The sequence below is a fragment of the Myotis nattereri genome, assembly GCF_964212035.1.
Source record: "Myotis nattereri genome assembly, chromosome: 3".
Taxonomy (NCBI): domain Eukaryota; kingdom Metazoa; phylum Chordata; class Mammalia; order Chiroptera; family Vespertilionidae; genus Myotis; species Myotis nattereri.
Genome location: NC_138077.1, coordinates 38,881,231 through 38,901,382, shown reverse-complemented (window position 1 = coordinate 38,901,382; position 20,152 = coordinate 38,881,231). Strand labels below are relative to the sequence as shown.

Sequence of the window (20,152 nt, the reverse complement as noted above, 5' to 3'; positions counted from 1 at the left end):
TGTCTCTTCTTTAAAAGCAGTGGGGGAAAGACCAAAGGCAGAATTGCAGTTACTCTCCGGCCACTGTAAGCATAACTGTTTCAAACAATAACCCGGCTGGAATGCTGACATCCTTCAGCACCAGGATGACCCAGCTCAAATTAACCTGGTTCTACTCATCCTTACCATACAGATCAACAAACAACCTATTACTCCAAATGAAGCACACACATGTGTGCACACACACACACACACACAGAGTTATCTGGGCACGCTACTGATAACTATGCACATTACCTAAAAAAATCTTGGAATTCCTCCTTTTGGGTAAAGCTCCACCAGATGCCCCTTTTACTTTCTGAAAAGAAAAAAAAAAGAAATTGTTAAAATGCAGCCCATGGAAAAGACTAGTGGGGGTGGGGTGGGGTGGGGGGAAGAGTAGATCTCAAAGGTTCCCAGATTGTATAAAAGTCCAGAGGAAATATTCCACTTGGATTAGAGAATCCCGGATAAACAGGAACTTGACCCAGGTCAATGGAGGTAAGTGAAGGGCAACGCTATTGTTCCACCTGCCTATTTTCACACAGAAAGCACTTCTGGAAAGGGAAGTGGAACCAGGCATCAAAGTGAAGTAGATGCTCCAGCTTCAAATCGGCACATTCTCCCAAGAGGCTGGGGCCACGCCCAGCGCTGGAGGGACTCTGGAAGGACAGCGCCTCCAGGAGGGAGGCTCTTGTTCCCCTGCTTCTTACCAGGTCCCCAGCGGTTGGGCCTGGGCCTGCCAACAATTATTGTTAAAGGCTTAATAAATATTAATCTATAGTCACTGATAGTTGGTCCTATCACATCAATCTAACCTCCTTAGACATTTCTGGAGCACTGCGGCTGGCTATGTCGTGCATTTTCTACCTATCATGGCAGCAATGAAAAATAAACACCCATCAAGTGTTCATGCAAAAAAAGAGGTCATGCATTACCCTCTGACACTCACACAAAATATTTTACTCTCACATAGGATTATAAAAATGTTTGTTTCCAATGGCCAAAGCAACATCTCCACATTGTAAGTTCTTTCGGAGAATAGAAGAGAGCAGGTTTCCGACACAGGGCAGGGTGCGGTCACGTGTCATGGCAGCATCAAGGCCTTGCTGCTTCTTCAGTTTGTGCTCTTCTTAGTGCTAGGTCTCCTCGCCCACATTTTTTTCCTCTGGCATTGAAGGCTGACTCATCTTTGTGTTTCTCACATTCGTTTTTACAGCTTGTAGTATGAGTTTCTAGTTCACGTCTTAGGAATGTGAAAATTGTTGAACACTTTAGCTCAGACACCTGTCTTCCCAAATCCTAATGCCAAACTCATGTCCCTCTCTTGGATTCCCTCTCCTCCATGGTCTCAGAGCCTCTGGTCCTCTGCCCTCCACTCACCTGCCTCGAAAAGGGAGAAAAGTAAACCTGTACTGAAGGCACACTGAACAGTCCTGGAGGTCACTGAAATCTCTCTGCAAGCTCATGGCATCCTTCCTCCAAACTTACCGCCTTCAATAATATATCATAAGGAGGAAAGGATCGTTCTTCTGGAGGTGGAAGGTGTGACCAGGGATGGTCAGGTAAGAAGAGCAGCAGGCCTGTCGTATAGCAGCTGCTCAGCAAGTATTTGTTGGATGGATGATGGATGGGTGGATAGATGGATGATGAACAGACAGATAGATATGCTGACCACAGAATGCAACAGGTAAAAGAGGAGTCGGGGTAGAAGTAGAGCATCCCAGATTTTTAAAAAAATACAAAGGCATGAAATCAATGTGTCCCAAGAAGGAGAAGTGGTTTGCTATGCCTAGAGCACAAAGCTGGGGGAGTAAGAGTGAGGGTTAGAAAGGCCACATGGAGGGCCTTGGAATCATGTGCAAAAGAGTCTGGGCTTCATCCTGCAACAAGGGGAGAGACATCAGCGATTTCAGCCACAGATGCGCAGATCATTCTGGGTGCAGCGTGCAGACTGGGTGGGTTGAAGGCGGCAAGTGTGAAGGAAGGAGACTGGTCAGGAAGCTGCAGCACCAGTCCCTCAGGGAGTGGTGAGCACTCGGACAGGAAGAACAGGGGTGCAGAGGAGGGACGGGCTTCAGAGCTATTTGGGAGCAAGACTTAGTGGCCAACCAGTCATGGACTGAAAGTAGGATCCAAACGATGTCTAGGTCTCCAGCATTCAAGACCAAGGACAACTCTGAGAAAGAGGATAGATAGCTCATTGAGTCCGGAGATGTTCTGAGTAGAAAAAGCCAGGTCAGAGTCGGGTGGCCAGGTCTTCGGCTCTGGAGAGAGCTGATCTGGAGGCATCAGCTCAGAGACGGTGGTTAGACACAGATGTGGAAGACAGTGAGGAAGAGAAGCAGCTTTCGGAGAAAGAAGACAGGAGGGTCAAGCAGAATCCTAAGAAATGCCGATGACTAAGGGGCAAATGAAGAAAGCGATGCTAGAGAAAGAGTGAGGAAGGGCAATCTGAAAGGGAGGAGGACAGCCAGGGAAGAATGGTGCCCAAGAAAGCAAGGAGGAGCAGCTGCAAAAAAACAAACAACAAGTTCAAATACTCAAAATGTCACATAAAATCAGGGCTAAAATGTTTCCACCAAGAGTGATACCAAAGAGGTCACTGACAACATCACAGTCGTAATGGGTTAACAGGAGATCAGACTGCAATCTTGAACTTAGAGGGAAGTGTAGTAGAGATGATGAGCATAGAAAAGTTTTTAACAAAGCTTTAATTAAAGGATGGGATGACTAAATGAGGACACATTAGAGGGACAATTTTGTGGTGTGTTCTGGGTTTTTTTCTGATTATTTTAGAGAGAGAGGAAGGGAAGGAGAGAGAGAAACATCAATCAGTTACTTCTCATACGAGCCCCCACCAGGGAATGAATCCGAAACAGGCGTGTACCCTAATCAGGAATTGAACCCGCAGCCTTCTGGCGTATGGGACCACACTCCAACCAACTGAGCCACCCGGCTAAGGTGTGGTGTGTTCTTTTATAAGATAAGAGAATAAACAGCCAGAAGAGGGAGTGGTTGGGGGTGTCAGGAGGAGTGGAGTGAATGAAGGAGCAGTTTCCCAGGTTGGAGGAAAGAGGACTAGAAGGACAGAGAGAACACAGCTTTCTGCTGAGATGGAGGGACTGGATGCAGATGAGTTCCCAGGGGGCAAGAAAGGAGCTCGAGGAGTCCCTGTCCACGGGGTCCCTGTTTTCTCAGTAAAGTACAAGCCAAATCCTTTTCCGAGAATCAGGAGGAAGGAAAGCATCCGGAGTCTGGAGTGGGAGAGGGTACAGACTAGGTTTGCTGGGCAGTGATGGGCCCAGCAGAGGGGGAGGCCAGGAACAGGAAGGGTCCAGACCCCTTGCAGTGCAGGCTCCCAGCGGCGTGTGCATGAAAGCAGAGGATGTTGCCAATGGCACGACTGGTAGAAGTTCTGGAGGACAGTTAGGGATGCCAGACACAGGCATGAGGGTCAGTGGAGGGTATTGGGGATAAGAGAACGTTTAAAGCCAGGGGTCCTGATACACAGGCTCACCAAGCAGGGAAGGGGCTGCCTGGGCACATCACTGGCCTGGAACTGTCAGTGGGAGAACAACAGATCCACATCGGAATAAATGAATAGAAGGGCTAAGCCGAGAGAGGGTCGTGGTCAGAGTGAACTATTTAACCTAACATTTCGGAGGCAGAGCTAACTGTACGAGATTCCCAGCATCCTGCAAAACTGCCACTGCCTCTGCGGCTGTGAGCAAGTTACTTCAAGTCTCTGGGCCTGTTTCATTTGCACGCCGCCCCCCAACCCCCGTTTTGTAAAATCCATTCAGCAATTCTCAACCTGTGGGTTGTGACCCCTGAAAATACATCCTGCATATCAGATATTTACATTACGATTCATAACAGTAGCAAAATTACAGTTATGAAGTAGCAACGAAAATAATTTTATGGTTGGGGGTCACCACAACATGAGGAACTGTATTAAAGGGTCGCGGCATTAGGAAGGTTGAGAACCACTGCTTTATACTAAGAAATATGTGGAACAAAGCAGACTTCACAAGAACTGCTATGTCCCAACTAACAGGAGTAGTAAATGTAAATCGTACAACATTAGGCCAACATTATCATTGAGTTTATGGCTTATCTGACCCGCTGGCCTTTCTTCCTCCTCTTCCCCCTACTGTCCCCACTGTCTAATTTTGGGATCTCTCCTCACTGTCCAAAATAAACAGAGGACATGTTAAGTAGGCTAGGGGGAGAGATTACATGAACTTCAACTCAGCACTGATGAGTTAGAAGATCCAAGATAGTCTACAAACTATTAGGGCTAAAGTGAAAGTTGAACAAATGCTGCTAAATATAAAATCAACATTTGAACATTAAAAACATCCCCAAACACCACCGATCAAAACGCATAAAAAATAAAAGCAGTTACAATAGTTACAAAAATTACAGAGACCCTTTTAAAAAGCTAACTAAATGTGACTCCTTTACTGAAAATTCCCAAATATTATTGAAGGACATAAAGGAGCCCTGAATAAATAGAAAGGTATGCCATGTTGAATAAATAATAAATATTCATGAAGCACCTAGAGCTGATGACACAGAAGTGAACAAAACAGACAAAAATACCTGCCCTCACAAAGCTAACACAATGACGTGGATTACAGCTTAATCTACTTACTGAATGTGATCCTGATCAAAATTGCAACAGGATTTTTTAAACGAGATGAACTGACTCCAAAATCCACAAAGAAAAATCAGTGTCAAAACCCAGGGAAGTTCTGGGGGAAATTTACATGGAAACAGTGCCTGCATTACCAGATATGAGGCTTGTCGCACCAACGCAGAGAGAGAAAAATAAGATCAGCAGGAAAGAACTGAACCCCCAAACAGACCCGAGTGGTAATGGCGAGTTAAAATATAAAAACGATGGCTCTGAAAATCACTGGGAAAGGCTGCACAACTCTCGGAATAGTGGGACAGCTGGCTATCAACATGGAGAATAACATGTAGATCCCCACACTTCACAGAAATATAAAAATAACTTACAGGTGGATTAAAGACCTAAAATGTTAAAGTACACACACACTTCTAAAAAAGTAAAAGTATTTAAACAAATATCTGTATGACCTTGAGTCGGAAAACAATTTCTCAGACACAATACAAAAAGCACAATTTGCAAGAAATGTTTAGTATATCAAATTTCAAAACTTCTATTCTATAAAATAATTCATAAACAAAGCAAAAAATTGCTCAGCTGGCATGGCTCAGTGGCTGAGCATCGAGCTATGAACCAGGAGGTTGAGGTTTGATTCCCAATCGAGGTACATGCCCAGGATGTGGGCTCAGTCTCCAGTGTGGGGTGTGCAGGACGCAGCTGATCAATGATTCTCTCTCATCATTGGTGTTTCTGTCTCTTTCTCCCTCGCCCCTCCCCTCTGAAATCAATAAAAATATATTTTAAAAAAAACAACAAAACAAAAAGTTTTTATATCTAGAATGTGAAGAAAAAAAGCTAAATAAAACTTTTAAGGAAAAGGGTAAGCCCATAGAGAAACAGATCAAAAATATAAACAGGCAACTCAGAGAAGAGAAAACCAGAATGGCCAATAAACATAGAAAGATCTTCATCTCTCACAGAAGGAAATGCCAAATATTTAGATGTTACTTCGCAGCCATTAGATTAACAAAAGGAAAAGTCTGACCAAGCGTGAGGCTATGGAAAGCCAGGAGTTCACCTAAGGCAGGAGCATAAATTGGTACAACCATCCTGGGGAAGAACCTGTAAATATCTAGTAAAAGCAAGGAGAAGCACAGCCACAAGCCAGCATTATCGCTTCCACATAGATTTCCTTAAAAAATCCTGCACATGTACTCCCAGGATAAAAGGTTAAAAATGTTCATTGTTACATTGCTGATAAAAGCAAAAAAAAAAAAAAAATAGAAACAGTCTAAATGTTCATTAATAGGAGAATCCTATATAATAAAGAGCTAATATGCTAATTAGACCAAGAGCAGAGCAACCATTCGGAAGAAGCCAGGGCTGCAAGGGCCGAGGCAGTCGGGGCTATGAGGAGCAAGCCCCCTGCACAAATTTCATGCATCAGGCCTCTAGTAGAATAATAAATGATGAGCTAGAATACCAACTAGTAAAATGAATTATGTACAACCAAATGCATCATAACATGAACAGATTTCAAAAACAATGTTGAAAGGGAAAGCTTTACACAGAATCATAGGCAACAGTATGATAACATTTATCTACATTTTTAAAACACACAGTCATCCCACATATAGAAGATAAATACCTATAATAAATAGTGACATGCGTAGGAGTGAGAAACAACAAATTCACAGCTATGGTTACTTCTAGGGAGTGAGGGAAACAAAAGGGAAAAAAATGAATCGGAAGCAAAAATATCCAAATATTTTTTATTTCTGATTTTTGGATCCATGAGTGTTTCTACTATTATTTTCTGTACTTTTCTGTATTTTTTTCCCAACTCATATCTTCTTAACTCCAAGCAGAGGTTCAGAGGAAGAGAGAAATAAAACTGGGTAAGGTAAGATTTGGGGGGAATCTATGACTTTCTACAGACAGTCCTGTTGCTGTTTCCCATCATCGAGGAGAATCAGAAGTTAGGCGGGCACAGTAAAGTCTCCATGTGATCCACACACTAAGGCAGTGATGGCGAACCTTTTGAGCTCGGCATGTCAGCATTTTGAAAAACCCTAACTTAACTCTAGTGCCGTGTCACATATAGAAATTTTTTGATATTTGCAACCATAGTAAAACAAAGACTTATATTTTTGATATTTATGTTATATACTTAAATGCCATTTAACAAAGAAAAATCAACCAAAACAAGGAGTTCGCGTGTCAGAGGTTCGCCATCACTGCACTAAGATAACATCACAAGAAAGATACCCAGCAGTTCTCTCACCTCTCGCACCTGTCTTTTCAGGTGCATGTATACACTCTGTCCAGTTTTTCGAAAATGTCTTTCAACGTGTTCCCTTCCAAAGGCCAAAAACGTATTCATGCAAACATAGAGTCCACCTTCAGAATTCTAGAAGAAAGAGAGAGGTTACAACATTAGCCAAGAACGCCTCACCGAGCAGTCTACATACAGAGTACGGGAAGGGGAAGCAGGGCGAATGATGAAGACAAAGCCGGCAGGGCCACCTGGCTGTCAGTCACTGCGGTGGCCCCAGTGGCTCCACAGCCACCAGTGGCCGCGCCGCCCCAGCCCGGCTCCAGTGCTCCGGGACAGCTAAGCATAGTCTCATAGCGTGAGACCCTCAGAGGCCCAGGGAAGGAAACGTGTTTGTCTGACTCTCCAAACTAGGGTAAATGACAATAAGAGACAGGAGGAAATTGGCAAGCGAAGCAACTACCACCGCTGCAGTGATTTACCAGGCTACTTCCTCATCTGCCAGTGCAATCTCCAGGAACATGCAGTTTCCTTTCAGCAGGATCTTCAAAGATACTGTTCTTTCTTTTTTTTTGGTTGTTGTTAATCCTCACCCTAGGGCAGCGGTCCGCAAACGGCGGCCCCTTGAGTGTGGCTCTTCCACAAAATACCACGTGCGGGCAGGCACGTACAGTGCGATTGAAACTTCGTGGCCACACTGAAGGGGCCAAAGAGCCGCATGTGGCTCTCGAGTCACAGTTTTCCGACCACGGCCCTAGGGTGTATTTTCATTAATTTTTAGAGAGAGTGGAAAGGAGGGGGAGAGACAGAGAGAGAAAAACATCGATTGGTTGCCTCCCACAGGAGCCCTGACCAGGGCTGGGGATCCAGCCTGCAACTGAGGTGTGTGCCCTTGACTGGAATCGAACCTGGGACCCTTCAGTGCACAGGCCCGTGCTCTATCCACTGAGCCAAACAGGCTACAGCAAGATATTATTCTTTGAAGATATGATTTTTGATGGTATCCATTGATCAGTTAAAATAATTTAATACTGCCGTAACTGGTTTGGCTCAGTGGATAGAGCGTCGGCCTGTGGACTGAAAGGTCCCAGGTTTGATTCCGGTCAAGGGCATGTACCTTGGTTGCGGGCACATCCCCAGTGGGGGGTGTGCAGGAGGCAGCTGATCAATGTTTCTCTCTCATCGATATTTCTAACTCTCTATCTCTCTCCCTTCCTCTCTGTAAAAAATCAATAAAATATATTTAAAAAATAATAATAATTTAATACGTAAAAAATAATTTAATAAGTAAATGCTAGAGGATGGAGTTCTATAATAATCATAACTACATGTTATTGCATGCCTAGTATGTGCCAGGTGCTTTACATATATTATGTCTAATCCAAACAATACTGCAAGCTTCTTATTATTATTTCCACTTTAAAGTTTTTTAAAAAACTAAGGATAAGTCGCTTGCCCATGTTCACACAACTTGGGAGTGTCAGAGTTAAATCTGAATCTTTTTCTCTTTTTATCTTTCTATGCAGTATTTCAAATACTATTTCATTATAGACATAATGCTACAATGAATAGTCAAAAATATTGTTCACATTTTAGATACTTGAGTTTCTATCCCGTCTCATCTCCCCTTTTCTCTCAATCTGCTTAACATGCTTCTCTGTAAACTTAGCATCTAAAATTAGCCATACTGCCTCAATGGGAGTGGATTTTTATTAAGATCCTGTTAGTCACAGCCCTGCAAATAAAACAAAATACTTAAATGCCTGTCAGAATTGCCAACGAACATCTATCAAAATTCCTGACATTGCATTTTTTAAAATTGATATTGAATTCTTGGTGTGATATTGGTTAATAAAATTATATAGGTTTCAGATGTACAATTCTATAACACATTACCTGTATATTATATTGTGGGTTCACCGCCCCAAGTCAAGTCTCCTATCATCACCATTTATTCCCCCCCCTTTATAATATCAAAACATACACTGATGCTCGTTACCAATATATGAAAAATCATTTTCAAAGTTCTAATAGCTCAAGATTGGTTATTTAAAAATTTTCTAATAAAATCCTCCAACACAGTATCTATGGTTTATAAGCCAGACATAAAGTCTTGACACAATGAGAACATTATAACAGCACTGGTTCAAACAGGTGCCTATTACTGTAGCATATACATTGCAAAACTCAAGGAGGAAAAAGGCATAAAGAGGACAGTATAGTCTATATGGAAATTCTTAACAAACATACAAACAACTAAAAATAACAACTAGTAAAACTAATACATGAATTTAGCAAGATAATTATATGATAGTTTAATAGACAAAAATCAATTTCAATTTTATATTCTGGCAACAAATACTTTCAAATGAAATTTTTAAAACTTGACTATAAAATAGCCAAAAACCTCAGAATTTCGTAGCTGTGCTTCTGGACACATTTGTCCCTTAAATGAGATCATTTGAATAAAATTAGAAAAAATCTTCATATTACATTCATTTGATCAATAAGTTAGGTAAATATTTCCAAAAGACTTTTTTAAATAATAAGCATATTCTTTTGCATAGTCATAACTCTTAAGAAAATATATTACAGCATCATAATGGTTAGTTATTCATTAATTCCATTACATGGAGCAACACATATTGTGATTTAAAAAAAACAAAAACTTCCATTCTCTTTCAATAAAATGTAATTCTGTTCAAAAGAAGGAAAACCAGAAGATACACTGAGGAAAACTAAGGCAGGTGTTTACACAGGCTCTGAGCTTCAGTATCCACCTCAGCACCAATAATCCCCACCTCAGAGGGTTTCGTGAAGGTCAAAGGTGAAACACATTCTGCGCTGTAATGCGTTACATAAATGTTGGTTATTATTCATTGGAAGCTAAAAGTCCTGTGTGCTACATGCATCTCCTATTATCTCAATTATTTTATAAGGGGGAAGCAAGCAGATGGAAGAAAAACGTGAATCTGACCGCACCCAGGCTAGTGGTAACAAATATTAATCTGTCAGAAAAATACATTAGGCAACTAGCGGGAGAGCCAAAAAAATTACTAAACAGAAGGGGGGAAAAAAAAGGTTTAAGTGTAGACTAGCTACATAATGCAAGAGTTTATGGTCTCTAAAATAATCAGAAAGTCTTTGCTAATTTCATTGCCAAGGGTTTTTGACTTATTAGGGAATTTGATAAAAATGTAATATACCAAATATTCATTCTCAGTTTCTGGAGTCATTTGATATTGTCACAGAGTCCATAATCAAAGAGAAATATGCTATGGCACTCAGAGACGAATGGCCCCACGTAGGGAAGGATTCTATGACCAACTCCCACAGGCATCTTCCATCACACACGGCCTGACCTCTGAGGCAGGGTATGCCCCTCTGCTAGCAGCTCTGAGATGGAGGCACCACCCAGGAAACTTGCCAGTAATTCTAAAAATTCAGGACACACTGAGACAGAAAACACTTTCAAAGTTACCCCACACAGAACAAAGTGTACAGTCTAATGATGTGCACTTTCTTCCCTCTCGCCTTACTAATGTCTAAATATTGGTCCCATAAAGACACTTTATTTCACATCCACAGTCAGCACTCCAGGCGGTGCAGAGTTTCTTTCACTATTGAGGACAAGTCTGCTGACAAATCTCTCCCAATTCCTTTGTGACCAAAGCACAGAGAACGGTTTGTAGCCTGGGATCAGAGATAAGCTGATTGACTCTTGGGGTTTTCGAACCCTCAACCCCATCCTCTCATGAACCAGCCACACCCCATGAAAATCACTGCTTCGAGAAAGCACCATAAAGCACTTGCCTTCATGGGCCCCAAAGTGCAGCAAGCAATCGGGCAGGGCCTTCTGCACAGGCGCTGTGCTAAAGCTGAGGGAATAGGCTCGTATCGTGGCTTTTGTAATGAGGCCACAGAGTACACGCAAGACCAGTAACTGCACCAGACAGTAAAGACCAGGGTGAACCTCTTTCTTAATGTCCAATGTCCTTTGTCTTAAGCGTTTGTGCAATATGTCTTCAGAAGAAAATAGAAATTAAACAATTTTTTTAATCAGGCAGGTTTAGGGAACTGTACTGACAGTGAAATACAACTCAAAGAATAAGAGGAAAGAAATCAAAACGATATACTATTTTCAAGTCATGGTGGTAGAGTGCTTTATTAAATAGATTACAAATGGCATTTCTTTTTTTTTTTTTTTTAATATATTTTATTGATTTTTTACAGAGAGGAAGGGAGAGAGATAGAGAGTTAGAAACATCGATGAGAGAGAAACATCGATCAGCTGCCTCCTGCACATCTCCCACTGGGGATATGCCCGCAACCCAGGTACATGCCCTTGACCGGAATCGAACCTGGGACCTTTCAGTCCGCAGGCCAACGCTCTATCCACTGAGCCAAACCGGTTTTGGCACAAATGGCATTTCTATATATTGGGTTAACTTTTGAAATAAATAGCATGACAATGGAGATTCCAAAAATACATTAATTTCACATGGCAAAAGCTCTTAATATGTCAAACCCAAAGAATGAGGGGGAAATCGCTAATCAAAGTTACTGTTACATTTACACTTCAGAATTCAATCTAGATCCACATCTTACACCAAACACTCTAATAAGGTTCCGATAGATCCAAGAGATCACATTTTAAAAACTAGGAAAGAGCAGAATAGCATATTCATCCCACTTGTAAAGAGGAAAATAACTTCTAACCAAAAAAATATAGAATCGCAAAAGAGATGGCATAGCTGAGTACAAATATATAAAAACTAACGAGCAAGTTTTACACCACAAAATATAACTAAACAAATAGAAAACCAACAATAACAGCATGGGTAAAGCTGTAAAGGACGATGAAAAAAGCTTACATGCAAACTATGTAAAACTGATAAAATTACAAGATGTCAACATCCAGGTTCAACTTAGTAAGCGTTTTTTTTTTAAGATTGTTTAATTTTACAGGTGAGAAAATATTATACTCAAATCATCACATCCTCACCACCTCCTGAAGTAAGCACATTAAAACAACTTCCAGGCGAGTGTACTAGTATAAGCCAACTAAACTAACAAAAAAAAGTGTTATAGCTGAAACTGGTTTGGCTCAGTGGATAGAGCGTCGGCTTGCGGACTGAAGGGTCCTGGGATCGATTCCGGTCAAGGGCATGTACCTGGGTTGCGGGCACATCCCCAGTGGGAGATGTGCAGGAGGCAGCTGATCGATGTTTCTCTCTCATCGATGTTTCTGACTCTCTATCTCTCTCCCTTTCTCTCTGTAAAAAAATCAATAAAATATATTTTTTTTAAAAAAAGTGTTATAATCGCACAGCCTGGAGCCACAGAAAAGTCTGTGTCCCGACTCCGACAATAGAAATTGATTCTGTCTTTCTACAGAGCAATAACATTGTGACCTTTGACACAGTACTTCACCTTTGGGGACAGACCCTAGGGACCCAAAAGAAATAGAAAAAAAACTTTTGTTTAAAAATATTCACGGATGTACTATTTAAAACAGGAAAAGTTAGCAATGGCCCCAAGTAGAGGAGCTAAGAACCTGTGACATATAAACACAATGAAATACTTTAACCTTATTTAAAATGACGCATGTATGCATTGTGTGTAATGTGTGTAGAGCATAGGTATGGAATCGTATATGATGTGCATAGAAAAATAATGTTTATGAAAAAAGAGCACATGCTGATGACAAGGAGGAGGGGAAGGGGGGAAGGTGAGTCTGTACATTGACGAAGACTGAACTGAAAATCGGCTGCGATAAGTGGTTGTAGATTTATTTAAGTCCTTGAACTTGGGGCCCACAGCCTCACTCCCATTACCTCCACGCTCGATGTGAGAGAGAAACATTGATCGCTTGCTTCCTGAGCACACCCTCACCAAGGCTCAAACCCGCAACCTAGTCACGTGCTGTGGCCCAGAATCAAACCCACAACCGTTTGCTGTATGGAATGACACTCCAACCAACTGAGCGTCAGCACCTCCAGTGCTGTTTCTCAAGCTACAGCTGTGAAGGAGCAGGTTGTTTTGTCCGGTGTTTTGTTTCTATTCATTAGGGAAAGACACGTGGCCCCCTGCACAGGACTAGTTCCCAGCTCCAACCAGATGTGTACGACTCACACGAGTAAGTCCCACAAAACCCACATGGCTCTACATCCTGTTCAAACAAACTGGTCTGCTGCTCAAGCACTTGGAGGTGGCTGCAAAGTCAAGTTGCTATAGAAATTTTTAAGCACGTACTCTCGATGCTTGTACTTATCTCTTGGCCCAGTCAGCTGGCTTCCCTTTGAGTAGCCTTAGTCCAGGGCTGGGTGAACTGCCCAGTCCTACGAGGGTCTCACTGTCAGGAAAGCATCACCTCAGGGACCTTGGGAACACCGGGTCAGGCCTCAAGCCTTCAGAGCAGCCCATCAAAGCCAGCTACCCATGTCGAGGCCTGCACAACTGTGGATGCCCCCCAGATCCCACACCGGTGCAGCTGTCCACCTGCCAGCCTCTGCCCATGACCAACTCCCTCATCTCCCTGCTCATCTGCCTGTGCTGACAGCCTTACACCCCAGACCACTTCCATTTCACCACTCTTAGCATCTTGCTGTTTGAAACCTGTAGCTGTGAGAAACCCAAGCTTCCTTCACTCGGGGCCACTGCATTCAGAAGCTGAGCAGCACAGCCTCTCCTGAGAGCAGGAAACTTGTATCACGTTCATTACTGAATTCCAAAGACAGTATCTGGTACCAAGCAGGAGTGAACATTGATGGGATCAATGGCAGGTTTGTGCAATTTGCTGTCATTCCGTTACACGGTTTAATTCTAACGGGTTCTCAGTGCCTCCTTTTAAACTACTCCCTGGCACAGGCTCCATTTCAAGTCTGGCGTAACTAAATAATGGGGAGCATCAAAGGAAAATTGGCCCTGGCCGGTGGCTCAGTTGGCTGGAGTGTCATCGTACAGCAAAAGGTTGTGGGTTTAATTCTCGATCACAGCACAGGCCTAGGTTTTGGGTTTGATCTCTAGTCAGGGTGTATTCAGGAGGCAACCTCTCTCTCTCTCTCTCTCTCTCTCTCTGTCTGTCTCTCCCTCCCACCCTCTCTCCCTCCTCCTCTCTCTCTCCATCTTTCTCTCCCTTCCTCTCTCTAAAAATCAGTAAAAACATGTCCTCAGGTGATGATTAAATAAAGAAAAGAAAACTGATGGTCGTGCATAGACATACAGCCTGAGACCCCAGCAGGAATACTAGCTTTTCTGGTTTGTTTGGCTCAAGTCACACTCTTAGCAGCTTGGACACTTGAACCCCACTACCCCAGCTCTCCTACCTTCTGTCACCACGCCACCTCCCATGGCTCTTTGGGACAATGGCTGCCATCTCCACACCCCATCCCACCTTGGGCCCTTCTCTGGCTCCCACTTTCAGAGGCCACCCAGCCAAGAATGGCCAGCGTGTGCTTCCCTGCGTGTTCTTAGCTAAATAAGATTCTAATCATCGTCTTCATAATGCACTAAACAGAAACTTGACCAGGATGCAAGGCTTGATTTAGAAACCTGAGATCACCCAGGATTTCTCTAAGGCCATATAATGATTCCCTTTGAAAACTTCTCCCACCCCACGATCAAACCGTCAGAGAGAAGAGCAGCATCAGAAGCCCATGGTTTAAACCCACTCTTCAATGCATTTCAATGCAGACGCAATATATCCATGGCCGTTCATTTATTACTTTCCATTATACTGCATATTATTCAGAAGTAACATCAAGGAAGAAGTCACCTTTGTGTTATCCTGCCTGGCATTTAAAAGAACAGTAAAACAATGGCGAATGTAAAGGTCAAGGTTACAACGTGTTTCAGAGTAGCCAGTGGCCAGTCATTTCAAATAAAAATACACCACATTGTCAATCGGTAGATGTTCGGAGAACGTTGTTTACGATGCCGTGCTCTTGGAGACCAGCCTCCGCTGGAAGGCAGGAAGGCAGGGCCAGCGTGCGTGAGCAGCAAGAGGAGCTGCGTAACGCTTGTTTTTAGAACCACAGGACAGTGTGGAAAGCAAGCGGTCATCGCCACAAAGAGAAACATGATGTCGGTAGATGGAGTCACAACAAATCCATGTACAGGACAAACTGCATACCATCCCCCCCACACCGCCCCACAAGACTGTGACTCACACACTCGTGCAAAGGGAGACGAAAGGACAAGAACATGGTATTTCCTAGAACCCTGGTTTTTTAAAAAGAAAATAAGCCCTCGCTGGTTCGTCTCAGTGGATAGAGCGTGGGCCTGCGGGGGTCCCGAGTTCGATTCCGGTCAAGGCCACATACCTCTGTTTCAGGCTCCTCCCCGCCCGGGTCCTGGTACGGGCTTGCGTAGGAGGCAACAAATCAGTACGTTTTTCTCACATCGATATTTCTCTCTGTCTTTCCCTCTCTCTGATACTCTCTCTAAAAATCAATGGAAAAATATCCTCAGGTGAGGATTAAAAAAAGAAAATAAATTAAGTAAATTAGGTACTTATAATAGTGAAAGGAAATAACCTGAATGCCCAACAACAGATGTGTTTAGTAATTTATGGCATATCTATGAAAGTTAACATTCTTCGGCCACTTAAAATTGACTTGTGATGAGTAGTTACTGAGAGGTATTTCTGAGTGATGAAGCCAGGGATAAAACTCTGTGTGTGACGTTATGATACACGTGACGTGCACGCTGGGTGGCACGATGTTATCTCAGCCTGATGAGATAATGTGGGAGTGGTTTCTTCATCTTGTCCTTTGGCATTTTCCAATTTTTCTTTCGAAACAATAAGATTTTCCTTCACTGAGTGTATTTAGAACCAAATATATGTATATGGAACAGAATAGGCGTCGTCCCAATGTTCCCTTTTCTTCACCAAAGCGTTCCTGAGGCTTTTGCAAGCCACCTTCACAGCTTTCAGGTGCTGCGTAGTCTTGTTACTCAAAGTGAAAGGAAGGTCTGAAATAACTAAGAGATTATTTTGAAATGTGTAGCTAAAGAACTTTGGGAACACACAAGTAAAAGAGAGGAGAGGAGGACTGTAATCTCAGGGAGCCAGGCTCGAATGTGATTACAACAGAAAAAAAAGAAACACATCAAGGATGCCATCCAAGCTTCCAGCCGGGGACAGTCGGACAGTCGTGAGGAGTCTGGAAAAGAAGCTGAGGAAGAGAATAAGGCTGTGCTGTCTCCTCTGGGAGCAAGAGACAGGTGGGGGTACAGGGCAGGGGTTTACTCGGCAGAGAGGAACAGACAAGCAAGGTTGGTGCCCTGATGACATTTCCATCCTGGTAAGGAGAGACAGAAAATAAACAAGAGATACAGAAGATAATTTCCAGCAGCAATAAGGGTGATAGAGAAGCCTGAGGGAGGGTGGAGAGATAAGAGGGTTGGGGTCATTATGCAGCTCAGGGGATGGGGGGAGGGGCGAGCTCAAGGATGAGGGGCCAGACAAGCCAAGTGGGAAGAGCACCCTAGCTAGACAAAAAGCATGTGCAAAGGCCACAACTCCAGAGAAAGCTTAGCTACATCATCAAAAAACAAAAACAAAAACAGAGAAAGTCAGGGTGCTAAGGTCGAGGGAGAGGGAGAGGTAGCAGGATCTGAGGAGCAGAGCTAGAGTTCAATCTCAGTGGGATGAAAGCCACTGGAGGGTTTTCAAGTGAGAAGTGCCACATCTGATATACATTTTTAAATATATATATATATATATATATATATATATATATATATATATTTTATTTCAGAGAGGAAGGGAGAGGGAGAGAGAGATAGAAACATCAATGATGAGAGAGAATCATTGATTGGCTGCCTCCTGCACACCCCACACTGGGGATCAAGCCCACAACTCAAGCATGTGCCCTGACCAGGAATCGAACCATGACCTCCTGGTTCATAGGTTGACACTCAACCACTGAGCCATGCCGGCCAGGTGCTATACATTTTTAAAAGGTCACTCTGGCTACTGGGGGAAAACTACAGGAACAGAGGGGTCAAGAGAATACATGGCTATGAGGCCATTATATATTCTAGACCCTCACTGTCCAATACAGTAGCCACTGGCCACATGTGAATATTTAAATCTAAATTAATTTAAATTATGTTAAATTAAAAGTTCATTTCTCAGTCGCACTGGACACATCTCTAGCTGCTCAATGGCCACGCCACAGGCAGCTGGGGTCATCACACTGGACAATAAGATACGGCAAACTCCATCATCACAGAAAGTCCTTTTAGACAGCCCTTGTCTGAACAAGACCACGTGGCGGCTTAGCCTGGGGGAGGTGGCAGGAGGAAGAGGGAAGGGGGATCATGGCAGAGAAGGGGAAACTTGGGCAGATTCAGGGTATAATGTTAGGAGAGAGCACATAAGCCTAGGAGATGGATGAGATGTGGGGCTGTGTGGAAAAGGGCCACGATTAGGACAACTCCTAACTGCTTTGACTCAGAACCTCGCAAGACTGCCCACCTCTCTCTGCTCACTCCTTGCTCTCAGTAAGCAGCCATCTGCCTATTAATTCAGCCGCTCGGGCACTTCCCCCTCTGAATAGTAGATATGAATATTCCACTGTGCAGATCCCCAGTACAGTCTCGCTTCTCGAGCAAAACAGACAACGGTTTTTAAATGAAAAACTAAGCACATGCAGGTGGGAAGCAAATGTGCCATAAGAAAGTAAAACCAGGTTCCAGATCAAGTGTAGCCAGGACGCAACCCAAAGAAGGAAATGTGGAATAAAGCCCTGCCCTACACCAAGCCGGAACTAAGCCGGAACTCAAGGAAAGACTCACCAGTTGACCAGTAGAACAGAACTACCAGATACAATATTTGCAAAGTCCAAAATTTTGGTTTCAACAGCAAATCCACTGAAATACACTTGGCTACATAAGCTAAGTAGGAAACAGCAAATGCGTAGCATCTCTAGGTGGTATCGGCCTCTCTGCTGAGCACTGATAAAGCATAATGTGGCCGTGAAGTGTTAAGAAAAACTAGGAATGTTCATGCAATGGCTCTTCCAGCTTGCTCCAACTTGGAAGTCTCCCTCTCTGCAGAGGACTCCTACGCCTCAGAGCTGCACAGGCCAAAGGCAGGGTCCGAACAGCTAGGCTTTGACACAATATAAATTCACTGTCCTACGGAGGCATCATTTATTAACTGCTTCCTTAAGTATAAAACCAAATCCTTGCTCTGGGTGTGTGGAGCAATGAGGACGCTGTCCCCGAATAGCTGGGGAACAAGGGTTGAGGCAGGGCACGGAGAGCCGCTACTATAATTAATGCTCACAGGACAGGTGGCAAAACAGAAACCATCAGAGGCAGAGACACGAGGTGAGCGTCCGCAGCGGTGCTAAAATGAAGCCACAACGTATCGAAGTGGTTCCCAGCTGACATCGAAGAAAAGAAACTGTGAGGCCACCTCGTCAAAGGTAAAAACCTCTTATGGTCACGTCTTCTTATTTTCTAAAAGAGATAGGTCTCTTCAGGATGCATTTCCCCTGATAAACTGCATTATACATGAGGATTCGGTGTGCAGGCTAACCCATGAGAGCCCATCAGAAGGGGGCAAACGTGAGGATGAATAACAGCCCTGCACCGTCCCCCTCCCCCTCAGGAGGCGGCTCACACTCATGCCCCGGGCGGGCCCTCAGAGCAGAGCCTCACACAGAATTACCAAGAACAGCATGTCTCTCCTGCAAAGCCAAGACCAGATAAATCCCACTTCAGCCCTGACCGGTTTGGCTCAGTGGATAGAGTATCGGCCTGCGGACTCAAGGGTCCCAGGTTCGATTCCAGTCAAGGGCATGTGCCTTGGTTGTGGGCACATCCCCAATGGGAGGTGTGCAGGAGGCAGCTGATCAATGTTTCTTACTCTCTATCCCTCTCCCTCTCTGTAAAAAACAAATAAAATATATATATTTAAAAATATAATTAAAAAAATAAATCCCACTTCACCTTCCTCTCGGAGGGATCCCTCCCACTGAAGCCCACTGAAGAGATGGGAAGCAGCAAGTCACGGTGATGGGCAGTCGTGATAAAAACACTGCAGGTGGGTACGACAGAGAGGAAAGCCAAGGCCCAGGGACATTAAGGCACTTGCTGAAGTCATACTGCTCTCAGTAGTCAAGGGATGGAGGGATGTGAGTCCAGGCCAGTCTGCCCTCCCCCCACCTGCTGGTTGGAGCAACTGAGAAGCAGACGTCGTTTTGGTGGCAGGAGCCAGCACACACCATCATGGGGGTCTGGGGGAAAGAGCAGCTTCTTCTTTTTCTTCAAGGCTGTTTCATCCAAGAAAATAAAAGGGACAGGCAAAGGAGAGCCACCGCACTCAAGCAGCTTGAGCCAGGTGCCCTGCCAGGCTTTCCTGCAGGGGAAGGGGGCTTCAGCAGGCCCCACCAGCTCCACTCCCCAAACTCAGGCAGCGGAAGTCCCTGAGAGGTGGCCCCCCCCCAGGCTGACAGCTCCCTGACAAGACCCAAGGTGTGGGGCTCCCAGACCCCGGTGAAGTAGCTGCAGGGCTTGGTGACCCCACCGTCCACCCACCCTCATCAATGTAGGGCCAGTCATTGGACCTGTCCATGGTCCCGTTCTGCTGGTCGGGGCCTGGAGAAAGAGCCCACACCACCTGAGGCTCCTCCCCAAGCTGCAGGCTGGAGGCCCAACCTTGGGTCCAAAGGAACAATTCAGCAGTTGTTCCCGAAGGATACAGTATGGGAATTACTTTCACCCCTGCCCTCTCCCTGGCCCATTCCTTACCTTCAGGCCCATATGTCCTCTTTCCTCCTGGCCAATCAACCCACTAACCCCACTAGCAGACCGCCAAGCCTGTTTCTAAGAGCTGCTGGGGACAGAAACATCTATGCCCAGGTCACCACTTATAGCCACACCCGAAGAATTAGCCAGGACAAAAACAGCAACACTTGTTTTGATTAGGAGAAAGTTTTCATAGTTGCAACTCACAAGAACAGTCAACCTCTTGGCCAATCACCCATGTGGTTAACATGGGACAAATTCCCTCTAAAGTGATTTTATTATCATAAAACGTTAAATTCTACATGTATCCCATCTACAACTACTTGGGTAATATGACTATCTGTTCAAATTTCTAACTTCTGGAAAAAATACTGCCCCGGGCTCCTGAGTTTCTCTGGGAATTGAGCCCATCGGTGGGAGGGCGAGAGGCATGTGCCAGTCTCTGCTTCGTCTAC

At 44.1% G+C, this 20,152-nt stretch overlaps 1 protein-coding gene across 1 annotated transcript in view; it reads right to left on the bottom strand.

Moving 5' to 3' along the window:
- The window catches only part of USP13 (ubiquitin specific peptidase 13), a 108,184-nt gene that overhangs the window by 76,497 nt on the left and 11,535 nt on the right, over positions 1-20,152 (bottom strand). The window contains exons 2-3 of the mRNA XM_081086945.1: positions 6,942-7,067; positions 277-337 (exon numbers count right to left, since the gene is read on the bottom strand). Of these exons, the coding sequence (XP_080943071.1) occupies positions 277-337; positions 6,942-7,067 (187 nt within the window). The remainder of the gene's footprint in view (positions 1-276; positions 338-6,941; positions 7,068-20,152) is intronic.